At 42.5% G+C, this 27,280-nt stretch overlaps 1 protein-coding gene across 1 annotated transcript in view; it reads right to left on the reverse strand.

Moving 5' to 3' along the window:
- Positions 1-3,765: 3,765 nt before the first annotated feature.
- The window catches only part of MCM6 (minichromosome maintenance complex component 6), a 40,291-nt gene continuing 16,776 nt past the window's right edge, over positions 3,766-27,280 (reverse strand). The window contains exons 8-17 of the mRNA XM_001364007.4: positions 25,908-26,049; positions 24,529-24,670; positions 20,856-20,963; positions 20,123-20,278; positions 19,424-19,552; positions 17,434-17,595; positions 15,748-15,883; positions 15,057-15,212; positions 6,638-6,777; positions 3,766-4,128 (exon numbers count right to left, since the gene is read on the reverse strand). Coding sequence (XP_001364044.1) covers positions 4,012-4,128; positions 6,638-6,777; positions 15,057-15,212; positions 15,748-15,883; positions 17,434-17,595; positions 19,424-19,552; positions 20,123-20,278; positions 20,856-20,963; positions 24,529-24,670; positions 25,908-26,049 — 1,388 coding nt within the window. The 3' untranslated portion in view covers positions 3,766-4,011. The remainder of the gene's footprint in view (positions 4,129-6,637; positions 6,778-15,056; positions 15,213-15,747; positions 15,884-17,433; positions 17,596-19,423; positions 19,553-20,122; positions 20,279-20,855; positions 20,964-24,528; positions 24,671-25,907; positions 26,050-27,280) is intronic.

A 27,280-nucleotide genomic window follows, 5' to 3' on the forward strand; every position in this document is an offset into this window, starting at 1 on the left:
ACAAGCTTGGGGGGACCCCAAAACAAGACCTGGGTGAACGGTGGAGCCAGGACCTGAGGGAACGCGACAATTTCTTCTCTGGCCTTCCCGGAGCGTTACTGAGGTTAGGGTGACATTCTGGGTTCAAACACTCTCTAGTCATAGCAAGTTCAATTTAAACAGCCCATTAGTTATCTGAACAACCTCATCAAGCATTTCCCACAAGGATGTCCAGCCCTGCAGCTTTTGTATTGCCCATTACATGGATTCTGTATTCAGGCACCTGCCAGGCTGCGGAGGATGCATGGGAGGTGGGAGAGAATGTCAACAGGGAGATCAACGAGACGGTTATTGCAACAGACCAGGCAAAATGTCATGAAGGTCTGCACGAAGATGGTGAATAAAATAATGAAGTTCAGATGAGAATCTGAAACAAGATGATGAGCTCCCACTTGGACATGTTGAGTTGGAAATGCTTTTCCAGGGAGAGATGTTAGATAGGCACTTCTTCATATGGGAACAAAAGGTGGAAGGAGGGAAAGGAGGGAGGAGCGTGCGCATGTATACAGCATCGATGCTGAGCCGGGCATCCTTACGTATTATTATTATTATTATTTTTTTTGCAAATATCTCATTTGAGGAGACAAGAGTAGGGCTGGATACATCGCCATGGAAGCCATCTGCCTACAGAAAGTGGAATCTATAGGAATGGACTCCCAAGGAAGGGTAAGAGAGGGAAGAAGGCCGAGGGAGAGCTTGGCTCTTAGGTGTGGGGCAGGAGCGCCCGTCACCCAGCGGTCAGCCCGCGAGGAGGAAAGCAGTTACCAAAGGAAGGAGGCTCTGGGAAGAGGAGGTAGTTAACATCAAAAGCTGCAGAGAGGTCAAGAAGGAGGACAGAAAAGACGGTCCTAGATAGCCATTAGCAGATAGCCGGAGTCCTTGGAGAATCCAGTTTCAGCTGAGCGAGCGTCAGACGAGATGTGATCGCAAGGATTTGAGAAAGGAGGGGAAGGTGAAACAGAAACTTTTTTTCTGAGAATTTGATGAAGAGGAGAGAGATAGACAAACAACCCCCAGAGGGAGAGTCTGTGAGAGGTTGGTTTGTTTTTAAAGGAGATCTGAGCATGTCACAAGTAGCAGGAAAGGAATCAACTGAGAGAGACTGAAGCGAGAGGCACTCGTCTAGTCATCGTGGTGACCAGACCTTTGTGCAGCCCTTTTTGCTAGCGGGTCCTTCCCATGGTCAGCAAGACTAACAAACAAGTTTTCTACGGACGGAGTAATTGTACAAAACCTCCAGGAAGGCTTCTCTGACTACTCCAGGCCATGCTGAACTTTCCCTTTGCAACGGTGAGCTCCTTGAGAAAAGGGCCGTGTCTGACTTTCTTCTCATCTCGACGTCAGCTCAGAGCCTGGCACAGAGCACGCATTTACCAAATGTTTGGTGTGTTGTTTTTAAACCCTTCTCTTTTGAATTGATACCAAGGATTGGGTGCGAGGCAGAAGGGCAGTTAAGTGCCTTACCCAGGGCCACACACCTAAGAAGTGTCATATTTGAACCCAGGTTCTTCTTGATTCCAGGCCTGGCGCTCTATCCCCAAACGTTTAATTGATTGACCTTTTGACGACTCTATGTTGCCTTCTACTGGGGGTCTTGCGTCCCCATATACCCTCTACCTAAATTATTAAATTATTTCAGTGGAAAGTCTTGGCCATTCCCCAGCATCTCACATGACAGGTACTCAGAAAATGCTAGATAGACATGGCTTATCAACTAAAAATTAAGTTGAGATCCACACCTTCCTTTTCTAAGCAGCAATTAAGTTGGTTCAGCAGAATGGCAGACAGTTGCAGGGGGAAATGACTTTTTTTTTTTTATTAGGGGGAAATAATTTAGGACTGAAACACCAATTTCCCCTTTGGTTTACTGCTTCTGTAATTTTTCACTCACGAGGAAGAGGAACAATACTCAGAAAGAGCTATCGGAATAAAGCCCGGACTACTCCATACGATGCTTCAATCTGGCTCTGATTTCAAGACGTCCTTCCCGATCCCCCTCAAAGCACGTATCGCCTCTGCTGATGGTCTCCAACGTATCCTGTCTATAATCGGTTCTTATGTCGTCTCTCATTAGGTCACGACCTATTTTTACCTTTTTTGGATCTTCAGAACAAAGCACGGCGCCCAGGCACCAAGGAGATGCTTCAGAAATCTGCTTGTGGAATTGCTTTGTCAGAGTTTCTACCCTCCAGTGAATGATCTCCACATACTTGAGCGGTCCTGCTGGACGGGCGATGAAGGTGTGCAAGAGGCCTCCGTTGACCCGGGGACCAGGACGTCTCGGAGAAAACGTCCTTCAAATCTAGAGCTCAGCTGGCGTGGAGCCCAGCCCTGGAGACGGCGGGCCTCGGGTCCCACGGCCAGTGGCTCCTTCCGTGCCAGCTCTTGTGGTCTCCAGGGCAGATAAGCAAATAGACTTGTGTTTCTCAGCAAAAAAGCTTATCACACCCCCATGTCTGGTCCCTGACTCCTTATCTGTAGCACGAGTCATTCTGGACTGTTTACTGTTATCATTCAACCTTGAGGAGGCAACTGTCGGTGGGTGCCATTCCACGTCTGGGAGCCTGATTGCTTCATGCTTGCTGATTAGCTAAAGAATGTGTTATTGCGCCCCAAAAGAATGTGCCCGTCTTTCTCCTCACACCTGGGAATCCAACAGCCCCAGCCTTCCCGGGAGCCTTCCCCGGAGCTGCCCCTTCTCCCACGCTCCTCTGCCAGGAAATGATCTCATCTGTTCCTTGTTGCGTGAGCCGAGCCTGGCAGCAGTCTAATTTACTTATTATGGCTTGCTTTTAAAGACACCCTATTCCTTGCTTCCCTTCCTGCTCTAGGAAAGTGGGGCAGGATGCTCTAGGGGGTCTCTGCGGGTGCCGGGACCCCCAGGGACTGCTCCCCTTTGGGGAAAAGAGCCCCAAGGCCCTTCGAGTTCCCTTTACAGTCCCTCGCCCTCGCCTATCCGCAGTGTGCCAGTCCGCATACCTCACAAACACGCACGGCATCCGAGTGAATCCACTCACTCCTGCCCAGTGCTCCTGACAGACGTGAGATAAAAGTTATTAGCAAAACTTTAAAAAGGTGGACGTCCTCTTCAGTCGGCGGAGGTGGATCAGGTGCTCAAATTCTTAACACTATAATGTTTCTAGGAGACTCAGAAGCCCCCGGACCATCTCCTTCATGGGTGTGCTTACAGGGTTTGGCAAGGAAGTCTTCTGCTTCTTTAGAAATCAGTGCTGGGGCAGCTGGGTAGCTCGGTGGTTTGAGAGCCAGGCCTAGAGATGGGAGGTCCTAGGTTCAAATCTTGCCTCAGGCACTTCCCAGCTGTGTGACCCTGGGCAAGTCACTTGACCCCCCATTGCCTAGCCCTTACCACTCTTCTGCCTTGGAGCCAATACACAGTATTGATTCTAAGATGGAAGATAAGGTTTTTTTTGCTACGGACTGCTTCCGTCAGACTGTAGTAGAGTTTAGAGTTGCGATGGCAAAGTTAAACCCCTAAAAGAAAAAAAAATGTGGCCAACCCTCTGGTGATGCGTCTTGAACCCAAGGCCCTCCCGTGAGCACTGGGTGCTCCTCGAGGACCTGCCAGCCCTTGAGGCTCCATCCCGTTTTCTAACCCGGGTCCCTGCCGGAGCCCGATGAAGCACTGCTGACCAGGACGAGCCCCTCGTGCCCTCCCACCCTTTCATCTGCCTCTACACAGAGAAATGACCGACGGTCACACACACGAGTGGGAGACGGTTTTATTTTTTCTTTGAAGATAAGAAGCCGTGAAACAGGAACAGCTGCCCTCTGCTGCAGGGCGGGAGGCCGTGAAACAGGGACCGCAAGAGAACTCTGCAAGCGCAGCAGTGCGGGTTCCTCTCCTCCTTCACAAGGCCCGTCCTCCCGCCGGCCCCACTCAGGCCCCGGCCTTGCGGGTCATCGACACGCTCCATTCATTTCCCAACGCGACGCAGCCCCTCAGGATCCTCCTTAATCTTCAAGCAAGTAGTTGGGGTTAACGACCAGGTAGGGGTCCGCCTCGAAACTCTCGCTGCCTTCCGAAGACCCTCTCAATCCGGCCTGCGTGAGTTCAATCAGCACGTGATCCTGAAAGACACGAGACGGGCGTCAGCGGCCGAAGCCCCCTCCTAGCGCGCCCTTTCCCCCAGGCCCCTCCGAACACCGGCGCGCTCCGTGCTAGCGGCTCTGGCTCACCCTTCTCAAAGACCCCGCGGTGGGCGATGCCTCCCAGGAGGAGTCACCCAGAGCTCAGGCCGGGGCACCCTCGGGAGCCCGTGGCTCCCGGCCCGGCCTCTCTGCCTGCACTTAGCGCCCCTCGAAGGCTCCTTTCGAGAATGCAGAGCCTTCCGCCAATGGCCTCCTCTGCCCCAGGGAGCCTCTAGAAAGAAGACGCCGAGCAAACATGTCCAAGGCAAGGACGCCCTCACAACGTATAGAGCGGGGCGCCCGGCGGCTGAGGGAATAGAGAACCGGGCCCAGAGTCCGGAAAACCTGCGTCGGAGTCTGGTCGTAGATCTTTTCCGGCTGTGTGACCCTGGACAAGTCACTCAACCCATTTGCCTCAGTGTCTACATCTACAAAAGAGATGACAATAGCCCCCACCTCCAGGCATGGTTCAATAGATCAAAGGAATAACCGCAAAATGCTTAGCGCAAGGCTGGCCCTCACTAAGTGCTCAAACTCTCCCCTCTTCCATGTCCCTACTTACAACTCTGCTCTTCCATCTTAGAATCCATACCCTGTGTGGGTTGCAAAGCAGAAGAGTGGTAAGGGTTAGGCAGTGCGGGCTAAGTGACTTGTCCAGGGTCACACAGCTGCCACAACCAACCCAGGAGCTCCAGGCCTGGCTCTCCGTCCACGGAGCCACGTTGTCGCCCCTGCCAAGGATCCTCCGGGGCCCCCAGGGATCGACGCCCAGGGCTCCTGGCTGCCTCGCTCTCACATGCGCTCTTCTCGACCTTCGCTACAGCGGCAGCCCAAAGCCCCTTCCTCACTGCCGCAGGCCTCGGCACCTCACACTCAGCCCTATCCGCCCCTTCCCCACTGACAAGTCTCCCCAGAGCAGAGCTTCTTTCCCTAATTCTCTCCATTGCTGTGGCTCCCTCCTGCCTCCGGAGCCAAATAGGACCCCGGGCAGCTCGGCCCCTCCCCCTGGAGAGTTCCACCTTTATTCACATCTCAAGCCCAGCTTCTGAGGAGGCCCTTCTCAGGCCTCCCTCTGAGGAGGCCCCCTGCAGGCGGGCTGCCAGACTCATCAGGAGCAGCCCCGCCCGAGGCCTCGGCCCCGAGCCCCGCACGTCACAAGATGGCACCCTCCGCAGCCACTGCGAAGGCTCTGCTTCCATTCTGCTGCCCTTAGTGACTCGCTAAGGAGGGAGCAGGTTTATTCCAAATCCCGGGGGCTGCCTGAGTCAATGCTCCACATCACACCTTTCTGATCTAGTTTTTGGTCTCATTTTCATCGTGTTTCACTTGGAATCGTTTTCGGCCCGTGCTAATAAAAAAGGTCACGCCATGCGGATGCTCAGTGGCTTCACGCCCGCGCTTTCTCTGGATCGCTGGGCCGGTCGCTCGCTTCTCAAAATCACCGCAAGATCTCCACGTGCCAGCAGAATCTCTTAGCTGAGACGGGGATCGGGAAACATCGCAACAGCTTCCGGAGAATACAAACCCCACAAACCAACACTAGAATCGCCGGGAACTTCGGGGGCCAAAACCCACCCAGCAATACTGTGATGCGAGTTATGGGACAGGATCAGGCCCCGAAACGCAGAGATTGCAGCCAACGTCGCGACAGCAGCGTGCCTTCATAGCAGCTCTGGGAGGCAGCTGCGAATGTCACCATCGCACAGAGGAAGGAACGGAGGCACCTAGAAATGGACTAACCGGAGACCCCCCCCCCCCCCCCGCTGTCCAATGGCCGAGTCACGACCAGAACGTAGATCTGCCCCACTTGGTCCAACACGCCACGCCTCGTAGCCTAGTGAGCCAAGAGGCAGCCCCACAAAAAGAAGCAGAGCCCTGCGCCGGGCCCGAGGTACACCCCCGCCCCCCCGTGTTTTATCTTTATCAGGAGGGTAGGGCGGAGGGCAGAAACCGCCTTCCCTTTCACCCTTTGTAGCCTCAGTCCTTCGCCCAGCACGGAGCAGGCACTGAAACGTTTATTGATGACTGAGGGTCACCTCAGGCTTTACTGGGGAAAAGACAGCGCACGGAGCCTGCTTTGGGTCAGGCAATCCCAGCCTCCTTCCTCCTCAGCAGCCATCTGGCACCCCAACGGGTACAAGAAATGAAAACAAACGCCCTGATCCATCCCGCTGGCCGGAACGTAACTCAACAGCTACGCTCGGCCCACAAAGCCCAGGAGCAGCCTAAAGGGCCCGGAGGATCAGTCGCCCTCCTCGGACTTAATGGCACCATAAAGGCTCTCTAAGCCCAAACGTCCTTTGGAATCCGCTGGAACTTGCCATGACGCTGAAACTGTCCAATGTTAAAACACAAAACGGATCAACATTGACCAATGACGTTTCGCGTCTACACAAGCAAGCGAAACCCCTCCCCCATAAGATCCAGGCCCATGAAATTCTTTACATACGTAGTGGATGAGACGATGAATGACTTTCTCTATGATTCTCTTTTTATTTACAAGTTCTTCTTCAGAGTCTATTTCCGATTCTATTTCTTTCAAGTACCAATTCACAAGTTCCGTCTTCTTTAGTGCTGACTCATCCTCTTCTGCAACAAGAAATACATTTTTTTTAAAGGGCAAAATGATTCTTCTACCAAAATGTAACGCCAATTCCTTGGGTTTATGTACACAAGAAGCTACACTGTGCAGTTTAGATGATTGCCAACCTGTCATATTACGTGTATTAGAGAACTTACTTTAGGCTTAAAAGAAAAAAAATCAAATAAAACATGGATTACACTTAACAAGCTGCTAAAAGTGTTACATTTTAACACACATGAGCTTTTGAGAAGTGAGTGCCTACCAAAGGCCACGAGCAGGATGCCAAAGAGCCATATGCAGAACCGCTCAGAAGAACACATTTTTGGCTTGACTGTCTATATGGAATTTATTTTCCCCTTAATTAAGTTTTATTTTTATTTAGTCAATTTAGAACACCATTCCTTGGTTGCATGAATCACATTATTTCCTCCCATCCCCCCACCCTTCGCACAGCCCACGAGCAATTTCATTGGGTATTACTTGTGTCCTTGATCAGAACCCATTTCCACGTTGTTGTTTGCACTAGGATGTTCCTTTAGGGTCCATATCCCCAATCATGTCCCCTCGACCCATGTGATCAAGCAGTTGTTTTTCTTTGGTGTTTCTACTCCCACAGTGTTTCCTCTGGATGTGGATAGTGTTTTTTCTCATAGATTCCTCCAAGTTGTTCAGGATCACTGCATTGCCACTAATGGAGAAGTCCATCACATTCGATTGTATCACAGTCTATCAGTCTCTGTGTACAATGTTCTCCTGGTTCTGCTCCTCTCATTCTGCATCAATTCCTAGAGGTTGTTCCAGTCTCCATGGAATTCCTCCACTTTATTATTCCTTCTAGCACAATAGTATTATATCACCAACAGATACCGCAATTTGTTCAGCCATTCTCCAACTGAAGGGCATCCCCTCATTTTCCAAATTTTTGCCACCATAAAGAGTGCAGCTACGAATATTCTTGTACAAGTCTTTTTCCTTATTATCTCTTTGGGGTACAAACCGAGCAGTGGGCATAGTTCCAAATTGCCCTCCAAAATGGTTGGATCAGTTCACAACTCCACCAGCAATGAATTAATGTCCCAACTTTGTCACCTCCAGCATTCATTACTTTCCTTTGCTGTTATGTTAGCCAATCTGCTAGGTGTGAGGTGATACCTCTGAGTTGTTTTCATTTGCATCTCTCTGATTATAAGAGATTTAGAACACTTTTTCATGTGCTTATTAATAGTTTTGATTTCTTTATCTGAAAATTGCCTATTCATGTCCCTTGCCCATTTATCAATTGGAGAATGGCTTGATTTTTTGTACAACTGCTTTAGCTCTTTATAAATTTGAATAATTAGACTGTTGTCAGAGGTTTTTGTAATGAAGACTGTTTCCCGATTTGTTGCTTCCCTTCTAATTTTGGTTGCATTGGTTTTGTTTGTACAAAAATTTTAATTTAATGTAATCAAAATTATTTTACATTTTGTGATTTTTTCCAAACTCTTGCTTGATTTTAAAATCTTTCCATTCCCAAAGATCTGACATGTATACTATTGTGTGTTCACCTAATTTGCTTATAGTTTCCTTCTTTATATTCAGGTCTTTCACCCATTCTGAGTTTATCCTGGTGTGAGATATTGATCCAAACTTAATCTCTCCCACACTGTCTTCTAATTTTCCCAGCAGTTTTTATCAAATAGTGGGTTTTGGTCCCAAAAGCTGTGACCTTTGGGTTTATCGTATACTGTCTTGCTGAGGTCACTTTCCCCAAGTCTATTCCACTGATCCTTTCTCTTATCCAGTACCAAATTGTTTTGATGACTAATGCTTTGTAATATAGTTTGAGATCTGGGATTGCAAGGCCACATTTCTTTGCATTTTTTTTTTATGATTTCCCTGGACATCCCTGATATTTTGTTCTTCCAAATGAACTTTGTTGTGGTTTTTTCTAATTCAGTAAAAAAGTTTTTAAATAAGTAAATTAATTTGGGTAGGACGGTCATTTTTATTATGTTAGCTCGTCCCACCCATGTGCAATCAATGTTTTTCCAATTGTTTAGATCTAGTTTTAATTGTGTGGAGAGTGTTTTGTAGTTGTGTTCATATAGTTCCTGTGTTTGTCTTGGCAGATAAGATTCCTAAGTATTTTATATTGTCTAACGTGATTTTGAATGGGATTTCTCTTTCTAATTCTTGCTGCTGAGATGTGTTGGAGATACATAGAAATGATGATGACTTATGTGGGTTTATTTTGTATCTTGTGACTTTGCTAAAGTTGATTATTTCAACTAGCTTTTTTAGTTGATTCTCTAAGATTCTTTAAGTAGACCATCATATCATCCACAAAGAGTGACAGCTTGGTCTCCTCGTTGCCAATTTTAATTCCTTCAATTTCTTTTTCTTCTCTAATTGCTACTGCTAGTGTTTCTAGTACCTTGTTTCACTCCTGATCTTATTGGGAAGGCTTCAAGTTTATCCCCATTGCAGATGATGTTTGCTGATAAATACTGTTTATTATTTTTAGGAAAGACCCTCCTATTCCTATACTTTCTAGTGTTTTCAATAGGAATGAGTGTTGTATTTTGTCAAAGGCTTTTTCTGCATCTATTGAGATAATCATGTGATTTTTGTCAGTTTGCTTGTTGATATGGTCAATTATGTGGATGGTTTTCCTAATATTGAACCATCTTTGCATTCCTGGTATGAATCCTACCTGATCATAGTGGGTAACCCTCGTGATCACTTGCTGGAGTCTTTTGGCTAGTATTCTATTTAAGATTTTTGCATCCATGTTCATCAGGGAGATTGGTTTATAGTTTTCTTTCTCCGTTTTTGACCTGCCTGGTTTTGGAATCAGAACCATATTGTGTCATAAAAAGAATTTGGTAGAAGTCCTTCTTTGCTTATTCTGTCAAATAGTTTGTATAGTATTGGGATTCGCTGTTCTTTGAATGTTTGATAGAATTCATTTGTGAGTCCATCTGGTCCTGGGGATTTTTTCTTAGGGAGTTCTTTGATGGCTTGTTCAATTTCTTTTTCTGATATGGGGAAGAACATGTTTAAAAGAGGAGTCCATTTAAAAAGCAAGATTTCAAGTAGTGGAGAACCCTTGATCCACAGCGACTAAGTACAAATCAACCCCAGGGTAAAAGGTACTACAAAACATAGGATAAAGTAACTTAATGAGAGCTCACTGAACTCCATGAAGCTTAAGCACCAGGCCCCAGGCGATAATAACTCAGTGTCTAAGGACATTAAGGAATGTTAAAAAGAAGAGTATAGATTAGTGAGTCTTAACTCTTTTAATCCTAGGACTTTTTTTTTTAAACCTTTACCTTCCATCCTAGAATCAATACTGTGTGTTAGTTCCAAGGCAGAAAAGCAGTAAGCAATGGTGTTGAAGCTTGCCCAGGGTCACATAGCTAGGAAGTGTCTGAGGTCAGACTGAGCCCAGAACCTCCTGTCTCTAGGCCTGGCTCTCAATCCACTGAGTCATCCTGCTGCCCCACTCTGTTACACTTTAAAAAATTATCAAAGACCTCGAAGAGTTTCTCTTTATGTGAGTTATGCCTATCAATTTATTATGTTAGAAATGAAAATGAATACTTAAAATATTGAGTCACTAAAAATAATAATCCCATTTAAAAACATGTTAATAACACTGAGTGGCTTTTTTTGCATATTTTTGTAAATCACTTTAATGTCTAGTTTATAAGAGACTGATTCTCATATATGCTTATTCATTCAATCTTTTGTGATGTTATTTTGAAGCATATGAAGAAAATCTGGCCTCACAAAGTATGTAGCTGGAAGGAGGAGGATTTTTAACAGGTAAATAATGTCAGTATTATTATTAAAATAGTTTGGATACATGTACCCATTGCAAAGTCTCAGGAATCCTAAAAGGCCACGGACCACTTTGAGAACCAATTATAGATGGGCCTCTCCTGAAAAACAGATGAATCCAACCATCAGTCTTTGTCTAAACTCTAGAATAAAGTGGACCACAAACTTTAAACTGACATTTCAGTAAGCTGAGATCACTTGTCTTAAATATGAAGTAGAGCATTCCACAATAGGCAGGAACCACCCACTACATGGTTAAAAATTTGTTATCTTCCTTAACTAACTGACCTGCCCCCTCACCAGTCTCTTTTTTAGCATGGAGGTGGAGGGGAAGGAAGACTGTCCAGTGGAATTTATTTGGAGAATACAGCCAGTGTGACTTTGTGGTTAGAGCTCATCTTGGCTCTCATTTCCTGTTTTCAAAAACTTTTTCATACCTCAGCTTCCTCACTTGCTAAAGGAGGTGGTGAGCAGCAGAAGCTGATCATGTCATATGAATGGAGTCACAAAGCATTTTGCAAATGTTATAAACAAGTTATATTAAGAATCTATGAGCTTCCTCCTTGGGAATTCACTTCCTTCCTAAATGAGAAGAAAGGGTAAGGATGGAATCTGATGCTTGTTCTAATGATAAACTGTTTGTTCCCTTCCTCTTCTTCCCACTCCTAAGTGGTAAGCAGCCCAGGGTCAAGATCTCTGATCATTCTCTACAACAAAGCAGAACCCATGTGGGCAGGGCATGCTCAGCTGTGATGCATACCAGAAACTTGTCTCAATCCTCCACCCTTGATTTTTTATAAGTAATTAGCCCCCTCCCCCAAACTCAGATCTTGCACCCCCCCACCCACATCTTCTTTTTGATCTCCTGGGGAATTCAAGAATGAGAAATCTTGCCCAGATATAGGTTAGGCTTGAAAGTCTCTGGAGTTCTTTCCAAATCAGGGAAATCATTAAAATAGCAAGGTATGCAGGGACTATGACCCAGTACTGAATTAAATACTTTCTGGTGTTCATCTACCTTAAGATGTTAAAGATGAAGGAGGCAGATGGGTTGCTCAGTGGATTGAGAACCATGCCTAAAGACAGGAAGTCGTAGGTTCAAATCTGGCCTCAGACACTTCCCAGCTGTGTGACCCTGGGCAAGTCCCTTAACCCCCATTGCCTAGCACTTACCACTCACTCTTCTGCCTTGGAACCAATACATAGTATTGTTTATGGTTTAAAGATATGGTTTAAAAAAAAAAAAGATGTTAAAGATGAGGAATTCATTCAGTTTCTAGCTCAGAAAGGCCTTGGGATAGTTCACATCTATTTCCTTAGTCTTAATTTCTTGGCCTGGAAAATGTGAATTCTTATATACTTTATGGAGCCACTGTTAAGCAATGATTCCATAAAAGAAGGTAATCACTGTTTTTCTTTTCAAGCTACCAAATTATTTGAAAGTCTTGTTAAAAATACCAACCTACTATATATCCCTACAAGAAAAGAGGATATTGGTAACTCTTAAAAATTGTTATTATCACCTGGGTAGCTAGAAGTATTATACTTAGGAAACAGTGACAAACTGTATAGGATGAAATGCCAGGACATAAATATGTATATAGATATATGTATGCATAAATGTATATACATATATATATAAGACTAGAGGTAAAAAAAAGGGATTAATACTAAGAGAAATGGGAAAAGAAACAAAATGGGGTAAAATTATATGTTATAAAGAAGTGCATGGCAGAAGTAGGGGAGAACACCAATACACTGGAAGGGTAAAGGGGTTGGAAATAAGAAATACTTAATTCTTACATGCATTGAAATTGACTCAAAGAGGGAAGAACAATCAAATCCCTTGGGGCAGAGAATTGATTTGCATCCTATAGAGAAGTACTGGTGGTGGTGGTGGACCATAAACAAGAGGGGAATAAGAAGAGGGAAGGGTAGAAAGGGAAGTAAAATAAGGGAGGGAACTAGGGGGACTGATTATAAACAAACATTGGTGTAGAAGGAAATAATGAAAGAAGAAAAGGCAGGACTAGGAGTGGAAATCAAAATGCTGGGAAATATACAGCTGGCAATTATAACTCTGAATGTGAATGGAATGAATTCACCCATAAAATGCCAGCACATAGCAGAGTGGATTAGAAACCAAAATCCTACCATATGTTGTCTATAAGAAACATACATGAGGAAGGTAGATACGCATAAGGTCAAAGTAAGAGGATGGAGCCAAATCTATTAGGCATCAACTAAAATAAAAAGGCAGGAGTCTCAATCATGATATCTGACAAAGCCAAAGTAAAAATATATCTGATTAAAAGGGATAGGGAAGGTAATTACATCCAGATAAAAGGCAGTATAGACGATGAGGAAATATCAGTACTCAAAGTGTATGCACCAAATGGCACATTTCTAAAGGAGAAAGTAGGAGCTCAAGGATAAAATAGATAGAAAAACTATACTAGTGGGAGACCTGAACCTTCCTCTATCAGAACTAGATAAATCAAACCAAAAAATAAATAAGAGGTAAGAGAAGTGAATGAAATCTTAGAAAAATAAGAGTAGACATTTGGAGAAAAATAAATAGGGACAAAAACCTTCTCAGCAGCACATACATGGTACATTCACAAAGATAGACCATGTAGTGGGGCATAAAAACATTATAAACAAGTGCAGAAGAACAGAAATAATAAAATCAGATTACAATGGAATGAAAATAAAAATTAGTAAGGAGAGGCAAATCAAAAATTAATTGGAAATTAAATAATACAATTCTCCAAAATTGGTTCGTTAAAGAACAAATCACAGAAACAATAATTTCATGGAAGAAAATGACAATGATGAGACATCCTTTCAAAATCTATGGGATGCAGCCAAAGCAGTATACTCAGGGAGAAATTTATATCCTTGAATTCATATATTGACAAATTAGGGAAGGCACAGAATGAGTGGAATATACTTCGAGTAAGTGGCCTCAGCAAGACAGTCTATGATAAACCCAAAGATCCCAGCTATTGGGACAAAAATCCACTATTTGATAAAAACTGCTGGGAAAATTGTGTGAGAGAGATTGGGGTTGGATCAACATCTCACACCCTACACCAAGATAAACTGACTTGAACATAAAGAAGGAAACTATAAGTAAATTAGGTGAACACACAATAGTATACATATACATGTCAGATCTTTGGGAAAGGAAAGATTTTTAAGACCAAGTAAGAGTTAGAAAAAAGTCACAAAATATAAAATAAACAATTTTGATTACATTAAATTAAAAAGTTTTTGTACAAACAAAACCAATGCAACCAAAATTAGAAGGGAAGTAACAAACTGGGAAAAAAATCTTCATAAGAAAAACCTTTGACAAAGGTCTAATTACTCAAATTTATAAAGAGCTAAATCAATTATACAAAAAAATCAAGTCATTCCCCAATTGATAAATGGGCAAGGGACATGAATAGGCAATTTCCAGATAAAGAAATCAAAACTATTAATAAGCACATGAAAAAGTGTTCTAAATTTCTTATAATCAGAGAGATGCAAATCAAAACAACTCTGAGGTATCACCTCACATCCAGCAGACTGAACCCCAAAGAGATAATAAGGAAAAACACTTGTACAAGAATATTCATAGCTGTGCTTTTTGTGGTGGCAAAAAATTGGGAAATGAGGGGATGCCTTTCAATTGGGGAATGGCTGAACAAATTGTGGTATATGTTGGTGATGGAATACTATTATGCTCAAAGGAATAATGAACTGGAGGAATTCCATGTGAACTGGAACAACCTCCAGGAATTGATGCAGAGTGAAAGAAGAAGAACCAGAAGAACACTGTACACAGAGACTGATAAACTGTGGTACAATCAAATGTAATGGACTTCTCCATTAGTGGCAATGCAGGGATCCTGAACAAGTTGGAAGGATCTATGAATAAAAACACTATCCACATTCAGAGGAAAAACTGTGGGAGCACACACAGAAGAAAAACTGCTTGGTTACCTGGGTCGAGGGGGGATCTAAATGATCATCCTAGTGCAAACATCAACAACATGAAAACAGGTTTTGATCAATGACACATGTAAAACCCAGTGGACTTGCATGTCGTTACGGGAAGGGGGAGGGAAGGGAAAAAATATGATTCTTGTAATCAAGGAATAATGCTCTAAGTTGATTAAATAAAATTTTCAAAAAACAAAAACCAGCTATTAAAAAAATACCAACTCACTAACAATAAAACAAAAGCAAGCTTGGAATCTGACAGTGAAACTGTGAGCCTACTGTCAGGATTGATTATGTTCTCGTGTCCCCACCCGAAAAAGTTTCCTGGGTAAGATATTCTCATAAATTCATTCTTTACAAGGAATCAGGTTTTAAGATGACACATTCAGTAATCAGAAGCAATTTATTTCAACAGGATTTGTGTAAATGCTTGAGTGAATATCTATTAAGCCTAGATTTTTACCTTCTTCCATCTTCCGGAGGTGTAGTACAATGAGATTTGAGATTCGGCAGTATTCGGAGAAGCCAAGCCTCAAGGAAGCTTTGGGAGCTGAGTCGTGGTTTAGATCTTCACTGTGGCCATTGATTCCATTGACAGGAACTGGGGCATCAGCATGATCTAATTTAAAAAGTCAAATCGATTGGCCCTTATTCTTTATGCTTCAGGACTTCTTTCCATCCCCCAACCCCAGACATTGATTAAAAAGTATCTACACGTTATGATTTAAAGCCTAATAAATGTTTTGGTCATCATATACATTAACTCAACTTTGGAGAAGATACTCTAAGAAGAATTGAAATGCAGCTTTTTAAGTACTACCAGGAGTGACCAAAAAAAAAAACTTTAAAAGGACTAAAATTTTTCCAAGTTTCTTATATGTTATTAGTAGGTAATAGTAATAGCACATAGTTCCAAGGAAATTAAAGATTTGCAAAGCACTTCCCAAAAGAAAAACAAGCCCATGAATCAGGCAGAGTGCAAACACCCAGTTTACATAAGAACACCATTTTCACAAGATTCTGGACACAAGTCCTCCCTCTCTCCAGGTTTCTCTACTAAAAATTGCCTTTTGCCCAACATGTTTTTCCAGAAAACTTTCAGTAGCCTTTTATGGTTTCTTAATCCAAAAAGGCTCACATGTGCCAAGACTTACCATTGATGCCATCTGGACCCTCTTCTACTTCCATCAGGGGATCTTCCTCTTGCTCCAGATTGATATCTGGTGTTTCTACTCTAATAATAGATTTATTCAATAACCGGAATGCTTCTTTCACGTGTTTAGGTTGTACCTGAACAGATGGACAGAATAGTCAATGGTCATTTAAGAAGAGCTGATTTATCAAGCAGACTCTACCCAAGCATGATAGATTAACATGCACCAGCACATCATTCATATTTTATAAGGATTAAATGAACACCTCTATTTCCTTCCACCTTAAATATCTTAAAAGAGGAAAAATAAAGCCCTTTGCAAATGCAAGGTAGCTGATTTTCTAATCCCCCTCTATATAACTTAAATTTATAACACTGTTTAGATTATCTTGCTCTAGAAAATTAAACCAGGCAAATTTGTGTCATTCTTTTGGAAAGAACAGAAAAGCTGTTCTCTTCCATTTATCCGAACTTTAAAGAATTTAACATTAAGGAACTCATACTAATTTAAAAGAAAGCACTCTTTTCTCTCCTGTTAAGAGTTGAATTTAGTTTCCATACATGTAACATATATGGGTAACTGCCCAGCAGACAGATGCCGAGGATGCAGTGTGAGGTTGCTAGGATACCAAAGGTGTCTGAAGAAATGAGAAGGATCATGAAAGGAGGCTCAAGTCTGGAACTCATTACCTTGCCTTATGGATGGTCCCTCTCCTTTCCCCTCTTTCACTCTGTGATGGCACCAACCCCCATGCATGCAATGGTCACTTCTCTAGCCCTGGCCTCCGTGATGGCCCCCAGGCTCTCAGCCCCCGTAGCTTACTGAGGATCTCACAGACCACCCAACACCAGACTAGCCTTCTCCCTTCCAAGTGTTCCTGGTCCTGTCAAGGATGCTAAGGGGCTCCTGGATATTAATCTTGTCTCCTCATCATTTCTCACTCCACGGCCCCCCCCTCCCCCATTCCTATCCACACTGTTGCCAGAGTCTGCTGGTTTTACCTGTGTAACATGTGAGACCCCACGCCCTGATCACCGCTCCCATGGCCCATTACAATAGCTTGCTAGCTGGATTCCCCGTCTCCTGCTCCAGCCCATTCTCTACTCAACAGTCAAAAATATCTTCCTGTAACCCGGGGCTGGCCACATCCCCACCATCCATTTGGCTTCAGAGCCCCCTGGCCTTCAGGCCTCATGCCACCCTCCCTCCATCTCCCCCTGAGGCCCAGGGACAGGTGTTGGCCTTCTCACAGCTCCCCAAACGAGGTCCTTCCTTTCCTTGGCTCTCCCTGGCCTTCCTCATCTCTACCTCCAGCTAGAGCGCCTTTCTACAGGGTCTATCCTGTTGCCCCCTCATTTGGCCGCCTTCCCTCCACTGTTTATTTCTAATTCTCTCACACACAGCGTGCACTTTTGGTGCGCCATCTCCTCCATGACACGGAGCAACTCGAGAGCAGGGCCCCCGTACCTCAGCATTCAGCATCACGCTGGCTACATCAAAGCGCCTCCGGCCGGCCGGGCGGAGGGGCCACTCAGGGCCTCTCTGCAGGGAGCAGGCCCGAGGCAGCGCTAAAGCCAGGCAGGAAAGGGCAGTCGCCTCGACACCTCTGCTCCTCTGGGCGCTTGCCCCCCAAAGCCCAGGCTGGCTCCCTCCTCCCACCTCCCTGGGCACGCTGGCCACACAGACCTCATCACAGCAGTGCATGCGGGCCATGGCTTCGGAGAGCCGGATCATGCTCTCCAGCTGTCGGACCGTGATCCTCCAGGAAGACTTGGTGACGCCGGAGCCGTCCCTCTGGCGGAGACGCTTGTACTGCTCCACGATGAAGTCCTCGGACTCTTTAGAAATCTGCTCCGGGACAGCAAGGAGGTTAGAGAGCGTGCTGAGCTGTGGAGGCACCCCTGCTCCTCTGGGGGCGGGCCTCAGCCTTCTCACACAGGAGACACGCTCTTCCTTTAACAAAGTTTCGGGGACTCCGCCCTCTTGCTTGCTCATAATGTGCTACAAGAACTTGGAGATGTCACAAGAATGGGGCCTAGAAAGTAAGCACTTCCAAGACCATTATCAGCTGTGCCTAAGAAAGCCTATGACCCCAAAGCGCTCATCAGGTCTAACGGGCAGAGGATGGCTTGCACGGAAGCACCGGCATGGAATGCCTTTAAAAGCTGGATGTCAAAGCTTATTAAACACATTAGGACTTCAAGAATCCTTGGGAAGTAGTTCGTTAACTCATGCTATCTCTGGAAAACATGGCCATTACAGACAGAAATGCTAATGGATTTAGGAAATTTTACTTGCTAAATTACACAAAGGATGAAAGGTTAAACATGATCTCAATCTTTCAGTCCAAATACCTGGCCAACATCAAGTGGAGTGTGTGCCAAGGTCACAGAGCAATGACCCGAATACCCTGGAGACTCTTCTGGACAGACTATTATCTTTACATGAAAAACTTTTATAAATAACATTTATTTCCATGTGACCTATATGCTGGCCACATTTTGCTTTTTGCTTAGGCTTTTAAAATGAACTTGGATCCATGCATAATCATATAAGCAAATAATTAGGATCAAATCTGGCATCTATAATATTTTAGTCAATATAATAAAATCTCAATTAACCAGAATCTAATAGCATTGTGTTTGTTTAGAGGAAGAACCTCATTTTGAAGAAAAATAATACAATGACAAGAAAAGAAACTTGCAGGCAGGTAGGTGGCCCAATGGATTGAGAGTTGAGCCTAAAGGTAGGAAATGCTGGGTTCAAATCTATTGTGTAACTACTTAATCCCAACTGCCTAGCCCTTACCACTCTTTGGTCTTGGACAGAAGGTAAGGGTTAAAAAGATGACAAACTCATTTTCTGAATTTACAAAACAAACAAACCATTTCCCTCTCCCCAAACCATAAATATGCAAGGGAGCACTGGGATCAGTACATATTCAAGTCAGCCTCCTACACCAACAATACTAAAAATGATCCCAAAAAGACATAATTGAAGTTCAAAAAGGACTGCACAAAATGCATCATACATCAGAATGATTTAATTATGTTAATTATACTACTTATCTAAAGCAATGGGTCAATACATTAAACAAACAAAACTCTTTACTTTGTCTTAGAATCAATACTAAGTATTAATTCCAAGGAAGAAGAGAGGTAAAGGTTAGGCACTTGGAGTTATGTGACTTGCCCAGGTCACAGCTAGGAAGTGTCTGAGAACACAGGGCCATCTCTGGGCCTGGCTCTTACTCCACTGAGCCGCCCAGCTGCTTCAACCAATACATTTCAAAGAATTTTCAGCAACAAGAGTAAAAAACCAAAGGAGTTTCCTGATTCACTATGAATGATCCAAGAAATGAATAGTCACGAAACCACTGTATTCTGAGCATTTCTGAATACGTATAGTTTCAAACTTTGCCCCATCTCCAACGCTAAGTACTTTTTAAAGCCAGAGCCTAGAGGACCACTTATTTGGCAGGGGGCGCCTGGATAAGCCAGGTTTGCACCTGCAGTTATCTCTGACCCAGCTCTTTTCCCAAATTCTATTAGGACTTCAGATTACAACTGAAAACTTCTAAAGTGAGCAGAATCCATCCTCATACCATTTTGTTTAATGCACTTGCCTGAAGCATCCAACTAGACCTATAATAGAAGAACAAAAAAGGTCAAGTTACCTTAGGCTTAAACTGCCTTGCAAAGAGCAGATACCTTCTGATGTCATCAAGGGAGTAGACGCGATCAATAGATTCCTCTATTCTTGAATGAAGATCTACTATCCGTCTGGCAATGGCATAATCTGTGACCTAAGCCAAACCAAAGATGTCTTTTTAATCACCTGCTAACTGAGCAGTCATTCCCACTCCAAACTGCTCCAGAGAGTAAGAGAGACTAAAGGCCTTCACTCGGTTGCTTTCTAAAAAACACCCCCCCACACACACCTCAAGACAACGTTTTTATTCTTTAACAGAAGAACGTGGACTTTCAGAAACTGAGACGGGAAAAGGCAAATGCGGAATCTAAATGCAAGTAAAACACTATGGAACAAATTTTTTAAGCTTTCAATCCATGCATCTTGGAGGTTCACCCTGCCCTCTCTCAAACCTGGCCCAAATCTTTAAACAGCCAAAAAAGGGACTATCTGAAAGGCTTTCCTGGCTTTGAATAAGTAACTCAGAGAGTCCCATACGTAATCTTCACACGTCTCTTCCCCTTCAGTTGCTTAACACACTTCTTGCCTGACCCCAGATACGATAGGTCACTGCACATACACGTGTGCCAGCTGCTCACCAGTTTTAACTTCCAGTCTTATTTCACTCAACTGCTCATAGGAGAAACAAAAAAGGAAGGGCACGAACAATAGCTCCTCCAGTTACCTCATTACACTCATCCACAAGAATAAAGAAGAGATCAAATCGGGACATGATGGGAGCCGAAAGGTTTATGTTTTGCTTCAGTGACTTTGACCTGTCATAACGTCCGCTCACTGGGTTTGCTGCAGCCAGAATGGATGTTCTGGCATTCAAAGTAGCCTGACCACAAAACAAACAAAAAGAATTAGAACAGAGAATCCTAATTCACTAGCCACCTTCCTCCTCTTTGATACAAAACAGTAACAAAAACACAACACCCCCTTTTTAACTGTACTCACTGGTGCACATTCTTAAACAACTTACACCCCAGGAAGCATTTAATGGCTCAAAGGACGTTGAGAGAAAATTTGAGAGCCTTTCTGAAAACACAAGGGGAGGCCAGGAAGTCACAAGGCAGCATCAGCAGCTACGCTGGACGTCTATCTCGTGTGAAGAGCGCAGGGGATGGAAAGTCTCTAGTACTCTAGAATGGAGGGTCTCAAGGGCCTCGTCATGGGTGTAGTTCACAAGGGGCATCTGCTTTCTTATAGGCTAGAGCACCTTTGCAGGGAGATATTTTCAATCTAAAATTTCCCATTACTTCCCCACCATTCCTATATTAGTGAATGTCACAACCACATACCTCTACCAAGGAAACACTGCATTCTCAATTCGTATCAAAACTGTTCCTTTATTCCAGGAGTCCACATGACTTCTTTTGGCCACATTCTAATTGGCAAGGATAGTTATGCCATACCTTAACTCCTGCTTTGGTAATGGAGATTGTCTGTTGTTCCATGGCTTCATGAATGGCAACTTGGTCCCTCATATCCATTTTATCAAACTCATCAATACAACATACACCCTGAAAGCAAATGGAGAATCATGAGGGAACAGTCTGACCATAAACTTGAAAGAAACTGGATCAACCTACTAAAATTGCAAGATTACCCAGTGGAATTGCTTGTTAGCTTGGGGGGAGGGGGGAGATCATGAATCATGTAACCACTGAAAAGCATTCTAAATAAAAATAAATAAAATTGCAAGATTTTTAACAATCCTTCAAAGGAATTCTTCCTTTATTCATCAACAACCATTTATTTCTTAAACATCAATTATGTATTCAGTCAATAGGTGCTACAAAGGAAAAAATTAAATACTCGGTCCTCTAGAAGCATTGGACCCAGTCAGAAAGGCCCAAGTTCAAACATGGCTTCAGACATGTACTACCTGTGAGGCGCTAGGCAAACCACTTAACCTATTTGCCTCAGTTTTCTCATCTATAAAATAAGACTAATTACACCTACCCTTTCCCCAGGATGATTGTGAGGATCAAATGAGACAGAACTTCAAAGCAATATATGTTCATTATCATTTATTAAATGCAGTGCTTGAGCTGAGCTATTTTCCAAACAACTAGCTAATTTCACATAAATGAATCATATGTAATATAGATAAACCTAGTCACTTTGTAGAAAAAAATAGAAACAGATTTTTTCATCCGGAAGGGACATTAAATCTTTAAGTGGCCCTTAGTTTGTATCAACTCCCAAGTCATAAATCGCTTAATGTCCTCTTCTCTATCAGACCAGAATGCTGAGGGGTGGAGCCAAGATGGTGGCTTAGAAATAGCAAAAGCTGAAACTTTTCTGACAATCCTTCTAACTAATCTTTAAAAAATGCCTCAAAACAACAGGTGTCAAAAACAAACATAGTCAGAGCTGATTTTCACAGGATAAAGGGTAACCAGAAGCAAAAATACACAGGGGGAGAGCTGGCCAACACCCCACCCCCACCCCCCAGCCTGGGCCTAGGGCAATTTATCCCTTGAAGTCCCAGGCCCTGGCATCACCCACAGCAAGGCCTGGAAGTCCATAGCCCAAAGCTGCACTGCAGTGAAGTCCTTAGCCCCAAGGAAAAATAGCTCAAAGCTCTGAGTCCTGCAAGCCATCAGTAGAGAAGACAGAATCAGCAGCTTTTAGATCTCCTAGTACACAGACAAAAGCGTCTGGGAAAATGAGCAAATAGCAAAAGAATCACTTAACCATAGAAATTTTCTATGGACACAAAGAGCAAGGCACAAAGTCAGTAGGGAATGCTGAGATCCAAGCAACCAGATGAAAAACTTCAAAGAAAAAAGGGAATTGGTCTTAGGTACTGGAAGAACTCAAAAAGGAATTTTAAAAAAATCAAATAAGACAAGTTGAAGAAAAATGGGAAAAAGAATGAAAATAATGCAGAAAGAAAATAACAGCTTAAAGAGCAAAACTGGTCAACAGAAAAAGAGGTGAAAAACCCCAATAAAGAAGAGTTTCATGAAAAGTAAAATGAACCAAAGGAAAAAGGAGGATCAGAAGGAAGAAATTCATTCTTTTAAAATTAGAATCAGGCAAATAGAAGCTAATAACTTCATGAGACATCAAGAAACAATAAAACAAAATCAAAGAAATTAAAAAAAAAAGGAAAAAGTGAATTATCTCATTGGAAAAACAACTGATCTGGAAAATACATCCAGGAGAGACAACTGGACAATCATGATCAAGAAAAAAGATTAGACATCATAAGAAAACTGCCTCCCTCTCCCTCCCCCCCATTTATATGTATATAAAACCTTACTTTCCGTCTCAGAATCAATACTGTGTATTGGTTCCATGGCAGAAAAGCGGTAAGGGCTAGGCAATGGGGGCTAAGAGACTTGCCCAGGGTCACACAGCTAGGAAATATCTGAGGCCAGATTTGAACCTATGTCTGAAGTAAATTTCTCTCTCTCCTGTGCTACTCTTGTGATGTTATTATCTCCTGTCACCTGGAATCCAGATACTACTGGGTAAATTGAGGATAGACCAGCTGCTGGAAAAGGGAGCAATGTGACTAAAGAATACCATGAGAACAGGAGGGCAGGATGATCTGTGTGGTAGGGGCCCCAAAATGGAGGCCATAGATTAGGAAAGCTAAGTACCTCTCTACCTCTCTTCTATGTAACTACGACAACGATGACAACAATGACTACTACTGCTACAACTTAATAAAGTTATTAAGCTATAGCTATAGTCTCTTAATTCTTATACCTAGGACCTCCCATCTCTAGGCCTGGCTCTCAATCCACTGAACCACCCATGTGCCTCCCCAACAGATATTCTTGAACAAGAGGGTAAAATAGGAATTGAAAGAATCCATTGATCACTTCCTGCAATAAATCTCCAAATAACAACTGCCAGGAATGTTATAGCCAATTTCAAGAGCTCCCAGTCCAAGGAGAAAATACTGTAAGCAGCCAGAAGGAAATAATTCAAATACATGGAACCCTAATCAGGATTACAGAGGATCTGATAGTTCCTACATTGAAGGATCAGAAGGCTTGGAATATGATATTCTGGATGGCAAGGGAACTGGGTTTCCAACCAAGAAACACCTATCAATCAAAACTAACTATATTCTTTGAGGGGAAAATATGGTCTTTAATAAAATAGAAGATTTACAAACATTCCTAAAGAAAAGACAAAATGTAAACAGAAAATCTAATGTACAAATCCTATCTTATCAGAAACAGACTGAAATGCTCTAATTACATCTTAGACTGTTAAAATGGGTTTCTCCACTCTTCTTTGCTAAATTCTGGGCCACTGGGGAGAGAAATGTAGATAAGTATGATAGAGAACAATGTACATACACACCTACCTATGTGTAGGCACAATACATCTATCCTCTCCTAACCATTATCCACCAATTTACATCACTTCTAGGTAAAGAAGTTACCCCCATCTTTTTTGGTCCAGACTATGTCATTTCAAGGTGGGGGACTCTAGGTACAGAAACTCCTTCTACTAATGCAGACTGGCAAATCATTTATAATTTACAGCCTTAATGGAGTTGCCTGGGACACTGAAGGATTAAGTAACTTAGCTATGCCCATAGCTAGTATGTGTCTAAGCAAGATTTAAACTTAATTCAAGGACTCAGAGGTTAGACCATTACCTACTATTATCCACCTAATGTGATCGCTCATATTTTGGTAATTATTTGAAAACATACTGGATCTTGCAGAAGTGGTTTGAGAGAGGCCTGAATGTGAAAACATGTTCCTTTGTATTCTGGCTCACAGAGAGGAGCAACAAATTTAAAATGATGGTGGGAAATACCAGCTTTTCACAAACCATCAAAATACAACAAAGAACAATGTACCCTGGAGAGTTTAGTAAATGCCTATGGACAGCACTATACAATAATTTCATTAGACTGTTAAATTGGGACAATTTAAACATTGACTTTGGGCCTTTTTTGAATAATAAGAGAATATTTTGTTTATTCCAACTTTTCAAATATATACTATTTTTGAAACAATCATAAACTCCAAAACAGACACTGCTTTTGGCATATTCCTCTATTAGGCTGATTAATTTTTAAATTCAAGGATTTCAACCACTGCTTACATTATCAGCCAGCATCAGAGCTCCCGCCTCAATGACAAACTCATGGGATTCTTCATCTCTCACCACAGCAGCAGTTAAACCAGCAGCACTGGAGGCTTTCCCACTAGTATACACAGCCCGGGGACTGAACTCTTCCACGTGTCTGTTCAAGGACATTTGATGGAAAGACATTAGGAATATGCAATCCAGGTATAAACTCAAGAGTACCTTTTCTAGGAATAAAAGTGGTTATGATCATTAAATATTAAATCATATTCTAGAACATTTGAGAGCCAGACATAATGTAGAGGTCTATTCACAAAAGATACAGATCATAACACTGGGAAGGGGAGACTTAAGCTGTGCATAGGCTGACATAATAATACTACGAAAACCTAATTTTCCATCTCCCAAGGTCTTGTGAAGTTCCATCTGCTCCTCTTCTGATGCATTTCTTCAAATTTTTTTCTTCTGGTCATTCCCTTGTACACTCTTGGCCTTTTAAATGATTTTTAATTTATTCTGTTCAAATGGTGAGATGTAACTAATGCAAGAGTGTAATCATTTTAAAAGTAGGAAAAACAATTTTGGGGCCATAGCTAACCGAGAGAACAGGGTACAATAGTATTTACATATTTCTAAGGCAGCATAGTTCTTAGAAAACATGAAAGAAAATTACCTTTAAAGTCTCTACATACATATGTATATGTATATCTAAAAATCAACCCAGATGAGAGGTAGTATGACACAATGGAAAGGATATTGGATTTGAAGTCAGGGGATGTGGGTTCAATTCCTATACCTCTAGTTGTTATTACCTGTAAGGCCTTGGTTAGGTCTCTTCCCTTCTCTGGGTCTCAGTTTCCTCATCTATACAACGACAGGGTTGGCTTCTAAGGTCCCTTCAAACTTTGTATCTGTGACTACAATGCTATAATCAGTGATACTCTTAGGTAGTTACACTCAATCATGAAATTCTAGAGCAAGAAAAAGTTATGTAAACTTGAGGATACCTCCATATTTTAAGTTTATAGGATGGCTAAGCAATTCTCACAAAAATTCTATGTAACAGAAATATTATTTCCCTTACTTTACAAGCAGCTAAAGCTAGATTCAGAGGTGACGAGATTCTTCCACAGTCATATAGTTAGTGTCAATGCTGGGACTGAATCTACGGTTTCTAAGCCTACAATACTCTTTTACTACACACCTGAATGGTCTCTACCATAAGTATATATACCTTTAAAGAATACCGTGTCCCTGGATATCATACACCAATCTAATCTTCCTAAACTCCCTTCTCCTTATCAGAAGATACAGTGAATGCATTTTGGGTTACTAGGCGTCTTCTAACGAAAAAGTCATCATTTCTACCCCTGCCTCACCATAAATATGCTTACTTGAGAAACTGGCTCTTGGCTGTGCTGGGATCACCAACAATGCAAACGTTTATGTCCCCTCGAAGGGAAGTGCCTTCCCCTGTTGTCTTGGGAACACCTCCAAAGAGCATCAGAAGAACACCCCGCTTTACCTCGTTGTTACCTGAAAGAGAGAGAAGTTATGGATGAAATAAGGAACAAAAAAGAGGTTGCACTTTTCAGATTTGTTTATGTGTAGGGTAGAAAGGAGTTTGCAAAATGCAAGAAGAAGATGCAAGATCAAAATTCTATTTGGAACTCTAAGGACCTGGATCTGAACAGGAAGAGAGAGTAATTGGAAAAGCAGTTAACAGTTGGTGCTAGACTTCTTAGGAGACAGAAGCTGTGTCCTGCTTTCTGCTCCCAAGATACTGAGAGGGTAGCCAGTTTTGGTATTCCTTGAATGGTCTAAGGAAAAGCTATTCAGTTCCCTCTATGTGGCTGTCTTGAGGTACCTGCCTGCTTCCTGCTGTTCACACTACAAAGAGAAACTGGATTTATTCTGGAGGTGTTGACATCTTTCTCTGGATCAAAGGACTCTTGTCTGTGAGACTCTCTTGGGGCCCTGGTTGTCTTTACTTTACCAAATCCCTCTCCAATTTAATTAATTCCTTTGTAGTCAGATTAAGTTAGATTAGAAATATTAGTGAGTTAATATCTGGGTGGGCAATAGTAAGTTGATTCTTCATCCCCTGTCATTCCCTTGCCCTTTTTGTTAATAAAACTGTTTTATACAATTGTGTGATCTCTTCCTTAAAACCTTCCCTTTCCCCAAATCCCCCTATTTCAGTTGACTGAGCCAGGTAGATAAAAACTTAGAAAAATTTTAACGTTAGACAGGGAAAATGACTTAGAAACCAGACAGTTAGGAGGTTAGCTGGAATAATCTATTCACACTCTCAGCACTTGATATCTTCAGGGGGGTACAATGGAATTCTGACACTGATTGAACTCTGAGGGATAGTTAAACAATTAAAGCCCACTAGGCATCCATTTTGAATTTTTGTTGTTGTTGAATTTTTATTGATTATTTTTTGTTGTTCTGTTATTGTATGTTAAATAATACAAATCAAAGTGGAATATAATACAACAGATTCTGTATTATATATTGGTTTAATGTTTAATTTAAACACATCAGGGGACATGATAAATAATTTATTTGTTGTGAGATTGTGTTGTACACATCCCTTACATAATTTTTAATTTGTTTCCTAAAGGATGTTATGCTATGCTTAGGGTATCAATGGATGAAACCCTTTGTGTCTAACTATGCAAACTATTATCTTATGATTATTATTATATATGCATAATAATACATTAGTATATATTATAAATATTAATGTGTATATGCTTAT

Source organism: Monodelphis domestica, chromosome 4 (assembly GCF_027887165.1).
Source record: "Monodelphis domestica isolate mMonDom1 chromosome 4, mMonDom1.pri, whole genome shotgun sequence".
In the NCBI taxonomy this organism is placed as follows: Eukaryota; Metazoa; Chordata; class Mammalia; order Didelphimorphia; family Didelphidae; genus Monodelphis; species Monodelphis domestica.